The following is a 14,691-nucleotide window of genomic DNA, read 5'->3' as shown; positions in this document are numbered from 1 at the left end:
TACGTGCCCCCCCCCCCGGCCTTCCACCCTCACCTTCTCCCTGCATCACAGAGAGAAGCAAGCACAAGGCCCGGAGGAGACCTCGAGCCAGCTCCTCCTCCTCTTCTTCCAGTTCTTCTAGCTCCTCTTCCTCCTCGTCCTCCTCCTCCTCTTCCTCCAGTGATGGCCGGAAGAAGCGGGGGAAGCACAAGGATAAGAAGAGGAAGAAGAAGAGGAAGAGGAAGAGGAAGAAGAAGCTGAAGAAGAAAGACAAAGAGAAGGCGGAGGTGCAGCAGGCCGAGGCTCTGCCCGGCCCCTCGCTGGACCAGTGGCACCGATCAGCCGGGGAGGAGGAGGATGGCCCAGGTCCTGCGCTGACCGGCCGGCGGGGGCCGGGGGGCGGGGTCCCCTCCCAGGCCGGCCTGACCCCGCCTCCCACGGCCCCTTGCAGTCCTGACTGATGAGCAGAAGTCCCGCATCCAGGCCATGAAGCCCATGACCAAGGCGGAGTGGGACGCCCGGCAGAGCGTCATCCGCAAGGTGGTGGACCCGGAGACGGGACGCACAAGGTGACCGGCTTGGGCGCCGCCAGGCCTCCTGTGCCCCCCACCCCCGGGGGGGGGTTGGCAAGGAACCGTCACTACTCAGCCATTCCTCCCTGGTTCCCGTGGGAGTGAGTGGCTGCGGGCAAGGACGGGCCTTGAGGCTTTTCCAAGCGGCTGTTGTTGGTTGGACTGGCGCAGGCTGGCAAGGCCCGGCTCACCGGGGCTGCCGCCATCCCTGTCCCGAGGGCAGCGTTGGGGGTGGGTACCTGTCGGGCTGTGTTCGGACGTGGACTCAGGGCCTGAGCGCTGTCCCTTAGCCTTTTTACTCAAAGCTAGCACTCTGCTGCTTGAGTCACAGCTCCATTTCTGGCTTTTTGCTCGTTAACTGTAGTTAAGAATCATAGGCCTGTTGGGAAGGTGGCTCAGTTGTAGAGTGCTTGCCTTGCATGCATGAGGCCCTGGCTTCGATTCCTCAGCACCACATAAGCAGAAAAGGTCGGAAGTGGCGCTGTGGCTCAAGTGGTAGAGCGCTCGCCTTGAGCCGAAGAGCTGAGAGACAGTGCCCAGGTCCAGAGTTCAGGCCCCATGACCGACCAAAAAAAAAAAAAAAAGAATCATAGGCTTTCCTGCTTGGGCATCCTTTGGACCTTGATCCTCAGATCTGTCTCCTGACTACCTAGGATTACAGGTATCAACCACCAGCCGCTAACCCCAGGTTGAAGATGGCGGACACTGGGACCTCTGCTGCAAGGTTCTGGTTCTGTTGCTCTGGCACAAAGGGCTTCGCTAGTTTCTTGCTGAATGGACACTATCCTACCCACAGGCTTATCAAAGGTGATGGAGAGGTCTTAGAGGAAATCGTAACCAAAGAACGACACAGAGAGATCAATAAGGTTGGTGTTGCCCCTTTGCCCATGTCTGCTCTCAGCCCTGTTTCTGATGGTCCTGTCCTCCTGTTTTCTCTTCCTCAGCAAGCCACCCGAGGGGATGGCCTGGCCTTCCAGATGAGAGCCGGGCTGCTTCCCTGAGGGCTCCAGCTGCTCGGGGCCTGTGGACTGCTGATGGAGCTTGGACTCAGGCCTCTGGGAGGGGGCGGCTAGCCTGATGGGCATACCTGCCTACCTGTGGGGGGCCCACGCTGGCCTAGTGGCCTCTCAGGAAGGGGTAGAGGACTGGATCACTAGCCCTAAAGCATCTGAAGAGTGCTGCATCTCAATATTAAATGAATATTAAATGTTCCCTGGCCACAGATTTCTTGTCCTGTTGCTGTGCTGAGGGCACTACTTTTTTTTTTTTTTTTGCCAGTCCTGGGGCTTGAACTCAGGGCCTGGGCACTGTTACTGAGCTGCTTTTGCTCAAGGCTAGCACCCTACTACGTGAGCCACAGCGCCACTTCTGGCTTTTTCTGTGTATGTGGTACTGAGGAATGGAACCCAGGGCTTCGTGCATGCTAGGCCAGCACTCTACCACTAAGCCACATTCCCCGTTTTTTGTTGTTTTTTTTTTTTTTTGTGTGTGCTGGGCTTGAACTCAGGGCCTCTTAGTTTTTGTGATCAAGGCCACCACTCTACTTCCACCTCTTTGGTGGTCAACTGGAGGTAAGAACCTCACAGACTTTTCTGCCCGGGGTTGACTTTGAACTACCATCCTTAGATCTTGGCTTCCTGAGTGTCCAGGATTACAGATGTGAGCTGCTGGCACCTGGCATACTTTTTGGGGTGTGTGGCAGGGATAGGCTCTGGGAGTTTGAGAGAGCTGGCATGTCTCCTGGTAATGAACACAAGTCACCCTAGCCACCTCTGCTCCCAATTTGACAGGACCCACACTCCAGTCTTAGGCACTTAAGGTGTGACCCACTCAGGCTTTGGGTATGACTATTGCCCATATCCCACCCACAGATCACCATAGTGCCCAAGATCCAGGGTTCTGGGTAGGAATGCCAACTGGCTTGCTGGCTGACCCTGTGTGGCACGGGCCCACAGACCCTCATCAGTAGGAATGGCGGCCAGCTACACACTTGGGCTGGTGTCACCATGTGCACCAGGCCCCGCTGATTGGGAGGAACGCCCCTCCTTACCAGTTTTTCCTTGAGGATGGCCCTGCCCAACCCGTGCCTTGATCGCCACAGTAATGAGACGAGAAGGAAGCCTCTTGCTTCTTTAATTGGTGTAACAGACAGTGACGCTGCATACAGAGCACACTCAGGCTGATGATGTGGGGAGCAGGGGAGGAGGTGAGGACACTGCTCACATGGCCCAGAGAGACAAACGGCACGAGGACAGACAAGAGGGGGAGGTGTGAGGGCTGGACAGGACGGGGTGAGCAGGTGGACAGCTCACACTGAGCTGGGACGGGGTGAGGGTTTCTGCTAAATCTCTCAGAAATGAGAGAAGGCAGGTGGTCGGAGCTGGGTGCCACCGAGTGTCAGTCTGGGGCTGGGGCGGGGGACTAAGGCTTCTATTCTAACAGGCCTGGGGTGGGTGGCAGTCAGCGAGGCCTGCCTCACCCTTTGGTTACCACTGGTCAGGCCCAAGCCCTGCAGCTCGGCACCTGACACTGTAAACATTTTTGGTATTTTAAAGGACTGTGTGCCCTCCCTCTCGTAGTTGGTGGGAAACTGGAGACGGTGCCAAATGAATTCTAGGAAGGCCAAAAGCAGACCAGGTTACAGAGGTCGGGGAGGGGGAGAGAGGCTGCCCATCTCACCATCTATGGCTGAGGGCCATGGAAGAGGCCCAGGGGACTATTGCTATTGTCCTTGGCATGGCTGGCGGCTGGGCAGGAGAGGGGAAGGGAGTGGGGAGAGGCCGAGCCCACTGCTGGCAGGCTCTCCCTGGCCGGGAGGCCGCCTGGCCTTTATTGCAGGCAGGCCTGGGACTTCCAGATACTTCAAATGGCTGGGTCACCACGGTGTAGGCAGGACAATGTGAAGGGGGCCGAGAGGAGGCGGCACCGGCCACAGGGCCCTGGCGGGGGCTGTGATTGTCGGGCCGATGGCCTCCTGCCTGGAGCAGAGGGGCCAGATATTGCACTTGACTGCAACACTTACATGGAAACTTGGTCCATAAAATCATCGTTGCTTTATACATAACGCCTGAAACAACAAAAAGCTACATCTTAAATATGAGTAAACCTGAAGGTTCCATCCCTCCAGACAATTTTCTCTGCACAAAATAAATAGCTTTCCCTCTGAATGCAGGCCTGCTCTCGCAGGACACGTACCCCTCTGGCTGTACATATCTACACACAGGAAAGTTAGCATCCGCCCGCACCTCTCCAGCCCAGGCGTGCAGCCCTGAGACAGAGTCCGGCTGGGCCCAGCAGGCTTGCCCACTTCCGGGAAGGTGGAGGAGCACCGGGGGTTGCGTTCGGTGCTGGGATGGGAAGTTTGTCCTTGGTTCAGGAAAAAAATGGAGTCAGGGCGGCCCACCCTGAAGCCAACGAAGCTAGCTGTGGCTTCTTATTAGATTGGCATTAAAAAAACCTAAGTGTGTGCCCCACCCACCCCAGAGTCGAGACGCAGTGGAATCCATGGGTCAGGTGGGGCCGGGAGCCCACACCTTGCAGAGGGGGGGAAGGGGGCGGGGCCCACGTCCAGAGCCAGGCTGGACACTCACAGTGCTGGGTGTCTCCCACGTGGAAGGGCTGCGCTTGTACGCAAAGAGTTAAGAAAAGGAAGCAGCCAAGGATTGCTCATTAAAAAAACCTCATAGAAATCAGATTGAGAAGTAGAAAGGCGTAGAAACGCGGGCGGGCGGCCATGGCATGGGGCCTCGGCCAATGGCAGGCAAGGAGCAGAAGTGGAGGCCAGGCCCCGCAGCCCGGGGTGAGGCTACTCGGGAGCCCACTGTGGACATCGCGGGCAGCAAGCCTGTGCTGTGCACCAGCCCTGCAGCCAGACCCAGCTGTACGTGGGGCCGGGGTGACGGGCCACAGTCCAGGGCTGCCCAAATTAAGATATGGCCTTTCTCTCCTGCTTGTATGTGGGTTTGCCACACTGGGACCTTCTGTGTGGTAAGAAGTCCTGGGTCAGCAAATACTGAATTTTCATGCATGTCAACGAATCTAGCCGTCAGAGATGGCAGGGGGTCTCCACTCAAAAATCAGTGCAAAACCAGTGAGGTTGAACAGTTGAGAAACTGGAGTCAACAAAAAGCAGGCTGGACCCCTGTTGGAGCTGTTCCCAAACAGGAGGGGCCTTGTGTGGGGAGCTAGGGGGAAGGAGGTGGAGGCTGAGTCTGGCCCACAGCTGGCTCAGGCTGGGAGCTCTATGCACAGCAGGATGTTTGGGGGGTGGGGGGGTCTCCCAGGCCAGGCTAAGTGGGATGTCTTGCCAGCTTCCACAGACCCTAAGATGCGAGGCATGGCCGGGAGGACTGTGGCATGGCTGTATCCCCACGGGGCCCTGGAACCAGCTCCCAGGCCGCAAATGTGCTTGTTCCCAGCTGCCTGCCAGTTTCCAGGCCAGGCCTCCCAGTGGGGCTGGCACCCTGGCCTAGCACCATGGAGACCACAGCGCCTCGTAACAGTGCCCTACTTGGGGCCCGTGACTGCCCCTGGCTCGAGCCGGCCGGTCATGGTACGGCCCCAGCAGCTGGCTGCCATGCTCAGGCTGCGCTGGCCCCGCAGCTCGCTCTCGGCCTGGCTCTGCGTCCTCTCATGCCGGAGGCTGGGCCCGCCGGGCTGGGCTGAGATGGTGCGGAGCAGGTGGTTGCGGGAGCGCAGGAAGTCACCCTGGCCCGGCAAGCCGAAGCTGCCCTTGCGCAGCGCCATGCGGGTGGCGGTGTTGCGGGCTGGTCTCGCGCGGTGGTTGTACTTGAGCTGGGCCAGGTGGGCCGCATAGCCGTCTGTGATGAACTGTAGGGGCAGCAAAGCGGATGGGTTGGGGGCGGGGGTGCTGAGACTCCTGGGGCTGCCCACCACGGCCTCTCCGCTCACCTGGCACTGCTGCTGCAGCTTCTTGGTGGGCCGGCCCACGATGTAGATCTGCATGGGGGACAGGCTGATGGAGCTGTACACTGCCACGTCCTTAGTGGAGCCGTAGGCCGCGTGCACACGCAGATGCAGCTGCGGGAAGGAAGCCAGAGCGCGCTTGGGCCTGCGGTCAGTCCCGTCCTCCCTCTCCTCCCTGCCCTCTTCCCCTCAGCCCCAGCCCTGCACAGCTTGCTGCTCCGGGCCCCACCTCCGAGATGAGGAGCTTCAGGAAGTTGGCCTTGTGCCTCAGTGGGTCGTGCACCAGGCCGTCACAGAAGGACACCACGCCATGGGGGAAGTTGTGCTGAGCCAGCCACGCCACCACTCGCTGCTTCTGCATGTCAGGCCGGCCCGTCACGTAGATGATGAGGTAGCCCAAGTCCTGCCAGTGCCTGCAGCGGGGACGGGCCTGAGCGGGCTGCGGCCCCCTCCCCCGCCCTCCCCGCCTCCTCCCAGGAGGCACCACAGGGCCACTGGAAAGACAGTCTCTGATGGAGCTCGTGGTTGGCCTGAGCGGGACAGCCGAGAGCCCTCAGGGTGTTCACTGCTCTTCAGCTTCCTTTTTTTCTTTCTTTTTTATTGGTCATGGGGCCTGAACTCTGGGCCTGGGTGCTGTCCCTCAGCTCAAGGCTGCTCTACCACTTGAGCCACAGCACCACTTCCGGCTTTTTTTTAATGTGGTGCTGAGGAATCGAACCCAGGGCTTCATGTATGCAAGACAAGCGCTCTACCACTGAGCCACCTTCCCAGTGCCCCTCCTCCCCTTTTATTAGGCGCTGTCTTTGAGATTTTGTGTTCAAGGCTAGTGTTCTACCACTTGAGCCACAGCTCTGCTTCTGGCTTTTTGGTGGTTAATTCCTTCCTGAGCTGGCTTAAAGCAGTGGCGTTCAGATCTCAGCCTTCTGCCTAGCTAGGATTACAGGCGTGAGCCTGAGGTATGGCACCTGGCTTCCTAGCTTCCTTTCTTTGGAGAACTGAAGATGGGCATTGAACTTGAGCAGCTCATCCAGTCATACCTCTGTTAAGGGATCCCAACTCGGCTCCCTGGGACCTAGGGTGGGTCTCCTTGGGAGGCCGCCCACCTGTGACCGTCACACCGCGTGCCCCTGGCCACTCACCGCACCACGTCCACAGCCCCGGCCCGCACCTTGGGGTCACTGCCCATGATGGACACGCTGGCGGCAAAGGAGCCATCAATGCTGAAGACCACAAACTCCGTGCCCTTGGGCAGCACAGTGATGTAGCTGTCGGCAAATGTGTGGTCTCCCCTGGCGAGGGGACAGCTTGTCAGAACCAACCCGAGCCACCTTTCCTGTCCCCAGGAGGCTGGCCCTGGCACCTCCCCACCCCCGGCAGAGGTCCATACCTGACCACCATTTTGATGGGGTAGACACCCACCCCCAGGCGGTGTGTCTCCGGGATCGTGTAGGAGACACGTCCACTGCTGTTCGTCACCAGCGTGTCCAGGTGCAGCCACTCCCCCGAGGGTGGCTGCGTCATGATGTGCACGTCCACCTGGAGCCCAGGCAGGCTGGTCACAGCCAGCTGTGTCCTGGACCCCCCAGTCCCTGAGCCCCAGCCAAGGTCCGCCGTGCCCTCACCTTCTCTCCAGTGAGAGTGACCATGTCCAGGGGCCCGTACATGAACCGGCCCGTCACAACCTGGGGGCCATCCTCGTTGGCGACCGCATCGTTGATCCGGTGGTTGGCCGTCACGTTCTGGGGAGTGGACAGTGGATGGGGTTGGGGGGACGTGGAGGCCGCTTATGCTCCCGTTGGCCTGAGGAGTGGGCTTGGCCACCTGACTCTCGGGCCTTGGGCTTCCTTGCGTGTGCAACGAGCTCGCAGCTCCGGCCTCTTCCGCCCCCGGGAGGTTGGGGGGAACAGCGTGCCTCTCCGCCGCCCAGGCTCCTCCTCTGTGACCCCCGGGCTTCTGACAAGGATTAAATAGGACACAGAGCAGCCCGGGGGTCTGGGCACCGCAAGGACCCTCACCCGCAGCTTCACGTGGGTCCTCTTGCGCTGCCACTTCTCTCTTGGCTGCGAGGGGGTGAACACGGACACCTCCTTGCCATCCAGCTCCAGGATGCTGGAACTATCATGCCTCATGACCTGGGGGAGGGGAGAGCGGGCCGGCTCCCAGCTGGGCTGCTGCTCCTGTGGACCCCACGGCCCCAGGGGCTGGCAGGGGGGAGCTGTGAGAAGCTCGGGGTACTATTCAACCCTCTGTAGACTGCCTGCGACCTCAAGTGCCCACCGGCCCCTGGTGGCGATGCCCCCACCCCAGCACCACAGCTCCTACCTGCGGTGGCCTGGCGGGCCGCGGATGGAGGAGGCCCCCTCACCCCTGCCTGCACACCCTACCCGGCCATCCCCCTGCGGGGCCCCCGGTGAAGCCTGTGTGCCTGGCAGCGGGGCCCCCGCTACCTGTCTCAGCAGGAAAGAGACCACGTCGGTGGACTCCCAGTAGCTGGCATGGAAGAGGTGGGGCAGCGCCACCGTGGGGAAGGCTGTCAGGGCGTCGGGGCAGTACAGGGCATAGTCGATCCGCTTCTGGCCCCACCACTTTGCAGCAACTGTTGGGAGGAGGAGCCATGACTGGGCTCTGGGCAGGGGCCCGCTGGGGTCCCTCGGGCCTGTCCACCCCAGACTTGTCCTCCCCTCCCAGTGCAGCCTGGAGCGACAGCTGTGTGGGTAGCAGATGCCAGGAAGCCCAGAAGGCAGCTCCGCACACAGCCCGTGGCTGTGGGTCTGCCGAGGGCGGGAAGCTCCGCACACAGCCCCTGGCTGTGGGTCTGCTGAGGGCGAAGCTCCACACACAGCCCGTGGCTGTGGGTCTGCCGTGGGCGGGAAGCTCCGCACACAGCCCGTGGCTGTGGGTCTGCCGTGGGCGGGAAGCTCCGCACACAGCCCGTGGCTGTGGGTCTGCTGAGGGCGGGAAGCCCTAGCTCTGCTCGCCCAGCCCTCCCTGGGCCTCTCCCCTGCATTCCCACCTGTACGCCGTGAATGGCATCGCAGAGGAAGGATTTTTTTGGTCTCAATTGCAGACCTGCCAGGACAAGCCTGGCCCTCCTCAGCGCCGGGCTGCGCGGGCTGCAGCCAGAGCCCAGGGCCTGCCCGAGGGCAGTCCTGGCTGTCCTCAGGGACTGGCCTGGCGCGTGCCCTGACTGTGTGCAGCAGGCGTCCAGCAGGCGGTGCCCGTTTTATGGGTCCTGGTTCCCAGCTTGCTGCTCCTTGGGGGTCCCTCCCAGCCCAGGGCGTGAGCTATGTCCGCGAGGCCTCAGGGCTGGGGGCGGTGAGTGTGCGGCATGCTCAGCACAGCAGTGTCTGTGTTAGAGGCTGTGAGCGGGGTACCTTCTCCGATGTCCGAGTCAGGGAGGCAAGGGGCCCTCTCCTGCCGGCCCCGGGGGTGAGAGCCAAGCATGGCTGGGGAGGGGGGGGGCAGGGCGAGAAGGGACAGGCGCCTGACACTGGGGGTGTGGCTGAGCGACGAGGGGGCCTCTGAGAAGCAAGAACAAGGGGAACAGCTCAGACACACCCTGGGATACCATGCTACAGGGCCAGGCCCTCCACAGAAGAGATGAAACCAGCAGGGCACCAGTGGCTCACGCCTGTAATCCTAGCTGCTCAGGAGGCTGAGATCTGAGGATCACGGTTCAAAGCCAGCCCGGGCAGGAAAGTCCGTGAGACTCTTATCTCCAATGAACCACCAGAAAACCAGAAGTGGCGCTGTGGTAGAGCACTAGCCTTGAGCAAAAAGAGCTCAAGGACAGTACCAGGCCCTTAGTTCAAGTGTATGACCAGAACACACACACACACACACACACACACACACACACACACACACACACACGTACCACAGAGAACCAGAAAGACAACAGCCCCTAGAACCCGCCCCTGGCCCAGAGCAGCTGCCCTAGACTCTGTTTCCAGCTAATGGGAGCTCCTGAGAGGCTATGTCTGATGTCCTGATGTTCCCTCTCCAGCTCCTCCTGAGGATGCCACTCTTACCAGCTAGAAACCACTAGCACCGGCCCCCCCACCAGTGTGGCAATTGGGGATGGATACAGATACGGCCAGCTTTCCCATGGACCCCCGTTGAGCCGCCTGTGACAATGAGAAGGGCAGAGGAGAGGCCACTCACTCTGGGCGATGCTGGACGCCGTGTAGCTCTCAGCCATGCCTGACACTTGGCTGGCAATGCTGATCTCACTGGCTCTGCGGAGGCCGCGGCTGGTTGGGGCCGTGCCCGGTGATGAAGGGGCCACGTGCTCTTGGAAGACCGTGTTGTGGGTCTGGAGTGCATCTGCTGCAGGTGGACAGGCACAGAGGCCCAGGTGAGCAAGGCCCAGCCTGGCCCCGGCCCTCCTGGAACAGAGGGAGACCTGCGTGCCGAGTGTGGCATGCACCTGGGCTGGGGCAGCTCAAGGAGGCAAGAGCCAAGGGGCCTGAGTGGAGGCGGGGTGGGGGGGAAGAGGAGGGGGAGGAGGAGGGCTGAGGCATGAAAGGATGGATGGACAGACAGCACAGAGACAGGGTAGGGAGGCGAGGCCAGGGATCTTGCCCCCCCCCCCTTGGCCATCTCTTCTCCCTGTATGGCTCCTAAGCTGGTCTCCAGCAGCCCCAGCCCGGCTTGACTCACAGCTGGCCAGGCAGGCCTGACCTAGGTTTGAGGGGCACAAACCATAGTGGCCTGGGCTCTCTAGATGCCCTACACACGCTGAGCTCTGAGGAGGCGGCCCTCACCCGTGGGCCGGACCGACTCAGCTCCTCTCGGCTATCTGGCACAAAGGGAGATGCTCAACCTCCAGCCAGGCTCGCTTGGGCCCTGGCTGAGGTCAGGACTCAGCCAGAGGAGCCAGTCTGGATGGCAGGTGCAGGACCTGCATCCTCAGGGAGTGAGGCCAGCCCTCCTTCCCTTCCCCTCCACTGTTCTGGAGTTTTGAACTCAGGGACCTGGAGCACCCAACTCCTTGCTCGCCTCTCCTTGGCGTGGGGTGGGAGGGGGCTGGCGGTGCCTCAGCCCACTGCCGGGTTCTGCCAGCCTCAAGGAGCTCCATCTCCTGTGGACACTGCTGGCAGGCTGTGTGACCCTCGCACAGCTCTCCTCTCCTGATGCCTGGGCTACTGACTGCTTTAGCTGTTAGTCCCCAGCCACTGGCATTCCAGGCACAGGGAGGAAGCACCATGGCCAACTCCCCAGAGCCTCGCAAGCCTCTTCCCACTACCAACATCCCGCGACTCTGAGTGGCCAAAGAGGGCGTGGGGGGCGGGCATAAGGACCAGGCGTCAGCAGCTACGCAGATGTTGGCCACCACGGAGGGATACACACACTCAGCACAGCCCGGACTCGGGCGGGGCCCGTCTTGCCAGGTGAGCGCGGGAACGGGGATACTGGTTTCCAGGAAGCCATCCCCTTGGGGGAGAGGGGCCAGGGGGCCACCTTCCAGGACCAGCTCAGGGTTTCTCTGCACGGTCTCAACTGGAGGCAGGCAGGGAGAGAACAGAAAGGACAGGAACAGACACTCGAGTGGCTGCTGGACACCCACTGACGTAGACTTCAGCTCGAGGACCACGACATGACACAGTGTCGGGTGGGACACGCTGGGGGGTTCGGGGACAGGCCATTTTAGGGGACCCCTCTCACGTTCCAGCCCACATCCTCTACTCTGCCCTGTCTGCGGTGGACGTAGCCCACAACGTGTGTAACTCCGCCAGGCCCTCCGGCCCCTGAGCTGTGTGCCTGCCAGGGCAGGACCAGCCCTGGCTGCCCCAGCCGCCCGGGGGTCCTGAGCGTGTCCTTGGCAGGACAGGAGGAAATCACTCCGGAACTCCGCTACAAGCTGACCTCACCAGATACCCACTGGGAACAGGTGTCAGTGGCCCTGTCCCTTCCCTTGGGAAGAGTCCCAAGGGGAGTGGCACTGCCAGTGCCACTCCAGCTCCACTGTCCCGGGAGCCTTACCCAGCAGCGTGGAGCAGCCATCCCCCAGCGGGTAGCGCTGGTAGCGGGGGACGCCGAAGGGCGGCAGGGCATGGAAGCGCCGCTCCAGCAATGGCTCCAGCCGGGAGGCGGATGGGTCCGCGGGGTGGAACAGGTTGTACACTTGCTGGCAGGCGGGCCGCAGCTGGAACACTGCGGATGGGACCAGACGCACAGACAGCAGGTTAGGAGGCCAGGCTGGGGTCCCCGGCTGGCTCTGCCACATCGCTTTCAAATTGGATTTGTTTTTTTCCAGTGCTGGGGCTGGAACCCCATTGCACGTGCTAGAAAAGCGCTCTACTGCTAGCTACAGCCCCAACACCCCAATGAAAACTTCTCATTTTTTCCTACACAGACCACTCCTAGAATTATAAGGAAGTGTGTGAGGGTCAGGGTGCGTGCCATGACTCCCCACTTAGTGCAAAAGCTGGTGCTTTCCAGGGCAGCACCGGTGGTATCTGTGGAAGGGCCCCACTGTGGCCAGTGCACACATGTGAGTCTGTGGGCCAGCCGGGTGCGCTCAGCGGGTGGCTGTCCTTGCAAGCCTACCTGGCCCTCAGGTCCCTTGAGGCCATGGTTGCCCCGTGAGAGGGTGTGAGGTTCAGGGCCAGCATTTTAACCCAGCACCCATGGTGTTGGGTTTGGCTAGGCCTTTCTGGGGCTATTCTGGCTACCACGGGGCCCCATGGTTCCTTCGGGCTGCCCAGGTTGGGCCATGCATCATCTGTGGAGGCTGGGAGGCTCTGGAGTGCCCAGCTCACAGCTTCCCTCTGGGAAGGTCTTCCAGCTAGAGACCGGGTCTGTGCTTCGACCCTGGCAGTATCTGCTCCTAGGTGCCTGAGAGAAGCAGAGGTGTGGCATGCCAGCAACCGAGCCACGGAAGCAACCAAGGCCAGGGTCCTTGTGGGTCAGGTGGTGGGTGGGCTGGGTGGGCCGTGGCCTCAGGACAGGTCCCTGGAGACCACTAGTGGCTTGTGTCCCCTGCAGGGTTCTCACCGTCCAGGGCAGGGATGACTGTTTTCCTCAAGGCCAGAACCAGCCCCAGTGGGCATCCAAACAGGAAGAGGTCGGCGATCTCAAAGTCAAACCTGCCCAGGGCGCCAGTGCCATCCAGCATGGTGGAGCTACTGGAGCGGCGGGAGCTGGGCTCGGTCCTCAGGACGCTGGCGTGGAGGCTACAGGGGGACATGCAAGTCAAGGCCACTTCCCTCATGACAGTGGCCTGGTGCCTGTCAGGATGTTTGCAGTGACAGCCAGTTGGGTCTGCAGGGAGCTGACTGCCTTCGGCACAGTGCTGCCAGGTGGCCCCGCCCATCCCAGTGCTTCCCATGTCTCTGGATGGCCCCCAGATCCAGCAAACAGGGTCACCCTCCCTCCCTCCCTCTGGGGCCGCCCTTCCTTGCTCAGCCTGTCCCCAAAGCTTTACCTGGACAGGAAGGCCTGGTGCTGCTGGATGGTGTCCAGCTCGTAGGTGGAGGAGTCGCTCCGCTTGCGGGGCAGCTGCCTTTTGGAGTCTTCGGTGCCATCGCCGCGGGGGATGTCGATGTTGCTGCGGCTGAGGTGTCGACTGCTCTCTAGGCTGGAGCCATTGCTGCCGCCGCCGCCGCCACCACTGCCGCTGCCAGAGCATTGCGCTGTGTTCACCAGGATGCCCGGGGACAGCAGGTCAGCGTCCTGAAATGGCCCCATGGAAGCTCACTGCTGGCTGGCCACTGGACCGGACTCTTCTTCAGTGTCCAGTCCTACCTCCTGACTCCAGGCCCACACAGCCACTGCCCATCCATGAGCATTTGCCCAAGCAAATGAGGGGGAAGAGGGACACTGGTCTCCTGCGGCTTAAACCACTGGCCACATCTTACCAGCCTTCATTTGGCCCAGCTGGCTACCCAGGATCAAGTTCCCAAGGAATGCTCCCGACTCTTTTGCACCAGTGTAGAGCTTTTCTGACTCCTCAGCCTCAGTCCTAAGTGGACATCCTCCATTCTCCTGCGCCTCTCCCAGCCCTCAGATCCTGGCCTGGTAGGGAGTTACTGCAGGGGCTCAGGTGCTTGGACAGTTTGCCAAATGCACAAAATGAATGGATCTGGGCTGGGTGATGACCAAGTCAGCTCTTGAGGTCTTTGCTGGGCTCTGCTCAGGGGGCAGCAGGGGGCCAAGGTGATAAGCTTGGTGGCCTGCAGCAGGCAGTGTGGCCGGTCTACACGGCACACAGGAAACTGCAGACCTTGGTGAAGGTTTGGGGTCAATGGAGCATCCTCCCATGCTGTAGCCCCTGCTTAGGTACCTGCACGCTGACCACGCTGCCTCGGCGACTGCTGCTCTGACTCTCCGACACGGGCTGGCTGCTGTAGCATAAGGCATCGAATGCCAGGATGCCCCCAACACAGTCCCCAATCAGGCAGACCTGGAGGCAGGAGGGTCCCATTGAGGGCCACGCCCTCCCCCAACACAGTCCCCAATCAGGCAGACCTGGAGGCAGGAGGGTCCCATTGAGGGCCACTCCCTCCCCCAACACAGTCCCCAATCAGGCCGACCTGAAGTCAGAAAGGGCCCAGGGGTCTGGGTGTCCACGCCACTGTGGATGTTGAAGGGGACACCCCTGGCCCTCTGGCCAGCCCACCCTACAGGGTCTTCTCCTCTGTCCTCCACTCACCTGCCCATTGAAGGTCACGCCCTCCTGGGACTTAAGGAAATCCCCATAGGCCAGGTTGGCCCGCTGAATCACCGTGGCAACTGCCTCCTGGTACTGGGGCGAGGAAGTGGCCAGCAGTGGCAGGGCAGCTAGGGGGATGTGGTCCTGACTGCTGGACAGACAGCCCTCGTCATGGCCGTAAGGACTCAAGCTAGGGGTGAGAGGCTGGGTCAGGAGAAGGAAGGTGGCCTCAGCCCAACCCAAAGGGCCTTTTCCCTGGCCCTGGGTAGGAGGCTAGAGCTGCCCATTCCCAAGTGCAAATGGAGATGCTCCTGGACCAGGCCCTGGGCAGGCTCAGGGGACCAGGGCCCCTAGTAGATGGAGGCAGGTCAGCATCCCGCTACAGAACTGGAAATGGAGGCTTGACCTTGGCCCATCCTCCCGGAACTGAAGCTCTGCATGTCTGCACAGGTTCTGCTGCCTCTGGGCAGGCAGAAGGCTCGGTGGCAGGACAGGACATCTGGGCAGGGATCCCATCCTGGAGGAGCCCCGAGATGCTCTGGACACGGAGGGCTAGGA

The 14,691-nt window shown here is 61.3% G+C and overlaps 2 protein-coding genes across 4 annotated transcripts in view; one reads left to right on the top strand and one right to left on the bottom strand.

Annotated features, from left to right (window-relative positions):
- Positions 1-1,775, top strand: part of Arl6ip4 (ADP-ribosylation factor-like 6 interacting protein 4) — a 2,834-nt gene extending 1,059 nt beyond the window's left edge. The window contains exons 2-5 of the mRNA XM_013023057.1: positions 1-345; positions 431-548; positions 1,348-1,417; positions 1,496-1,775. Coding sequence (XP_012878511.1) covers positions 1-345; positions 431-548; positions 1,348-1,417; positions 1,496-1,552 — 590 coding nt within the window. The 3' untranslated portion in view covers positions 1,553-1,775. The remainder of the gene's footprint in view (positions 346-430; positions 549-1,347; positions 1,418-1,495) is intronic.
- Positions 1,776-4,818: 3,043 nt separating this feature from the next.
- Pitpnm2 (phosphatidylinositol transfer protein, membrane-associated 2) overlaps positions 4,819-14,691 on the bottom strand; it is a 78,148-nt gene continuing 68,275 nt past the window's right edge. The window contains exons 11-25 of one of the 3 annotated variants that reach the window (XM_013023128.1): positions 14,134-14,323; positions 13,765-13,884; positions 12,907-13,154; positions 12,477-12,655; positions 11,463-11,633; positions 10,830-10,979; positions 9,642-9,806; positions 7,925-8,073; positions 7,493-7,609; positions 7,100-7,216; positions 6,865-7,013; positions 6,617-6,766; positions 5,707-5,890; positions 5,463-5,591; positions 4,819-5,381 (exon numbers count right to left, since the gene is read on the bottom strand). In XM_013023128.1, coding sequence (XP_012878582.1) covers positions 5,058-5,381; positions 5,463-5,591; positions 5,707-5,890; positions 6,617-6,766; positions 6,865-7,013; positions 7,100-7,216; positions 7,493-7,609; positions 7,925-8,073; positions 9,642-9,806; positions 10,830-10,979; positions 11,463-11,633; positions 12,477-12,655; positions 12,907-13,154; positions 13,765-13,884; positions 14,134-14,323 — 2,542 coding nt within the window. In that variant the 3' untranslated portion in view covers positions 4,819-5,057. Of the gene's footprint in view, positions 5,382-5,462; positions 5,592-5,706; positions 5,891-6,616; positions 6,767-6,864; positions 7,014-7,099; positions 7,217-7,492; positions 7,610-7,924; positions 8,074-8,851; positions 8,999-9,641; positions 9,807-10,829; positions 10,980-11,462; positions 11,634-12,476; positions 12,656-12,906; positions 13,155-13,764; positions 13,885-14,133; positions 14,324-14,691 lie in introns of all 3 variants that reach the window. The other 2 variants (XM_013023130.1, XM_013023129.1) reach the window with 2 other exon arrangements.

The sequence above is a fragment of the Dipodomys ordii genome, unplaced genomic scaffold (genome assembly GCF_000151885.1).
Source record: "Dipodomys ordii isolate 6190 unplaced genomic scaffold, Dord_2.0 Scaffold66, whole genome shotgun sequence".
Classification (NCBI taxonomy): domain Eukaryota; kingdom Metazoa; phylum Chordata; class Mammalia; order Rodentia; family Heteromyidae; genus Dipodomys; species Dipodomys ordii.
The sequence above is the reverse complement of the archived record's forward strand: the minus strand, read 5'-3'. Positions and strand labels throughout refer to the sequence as shown.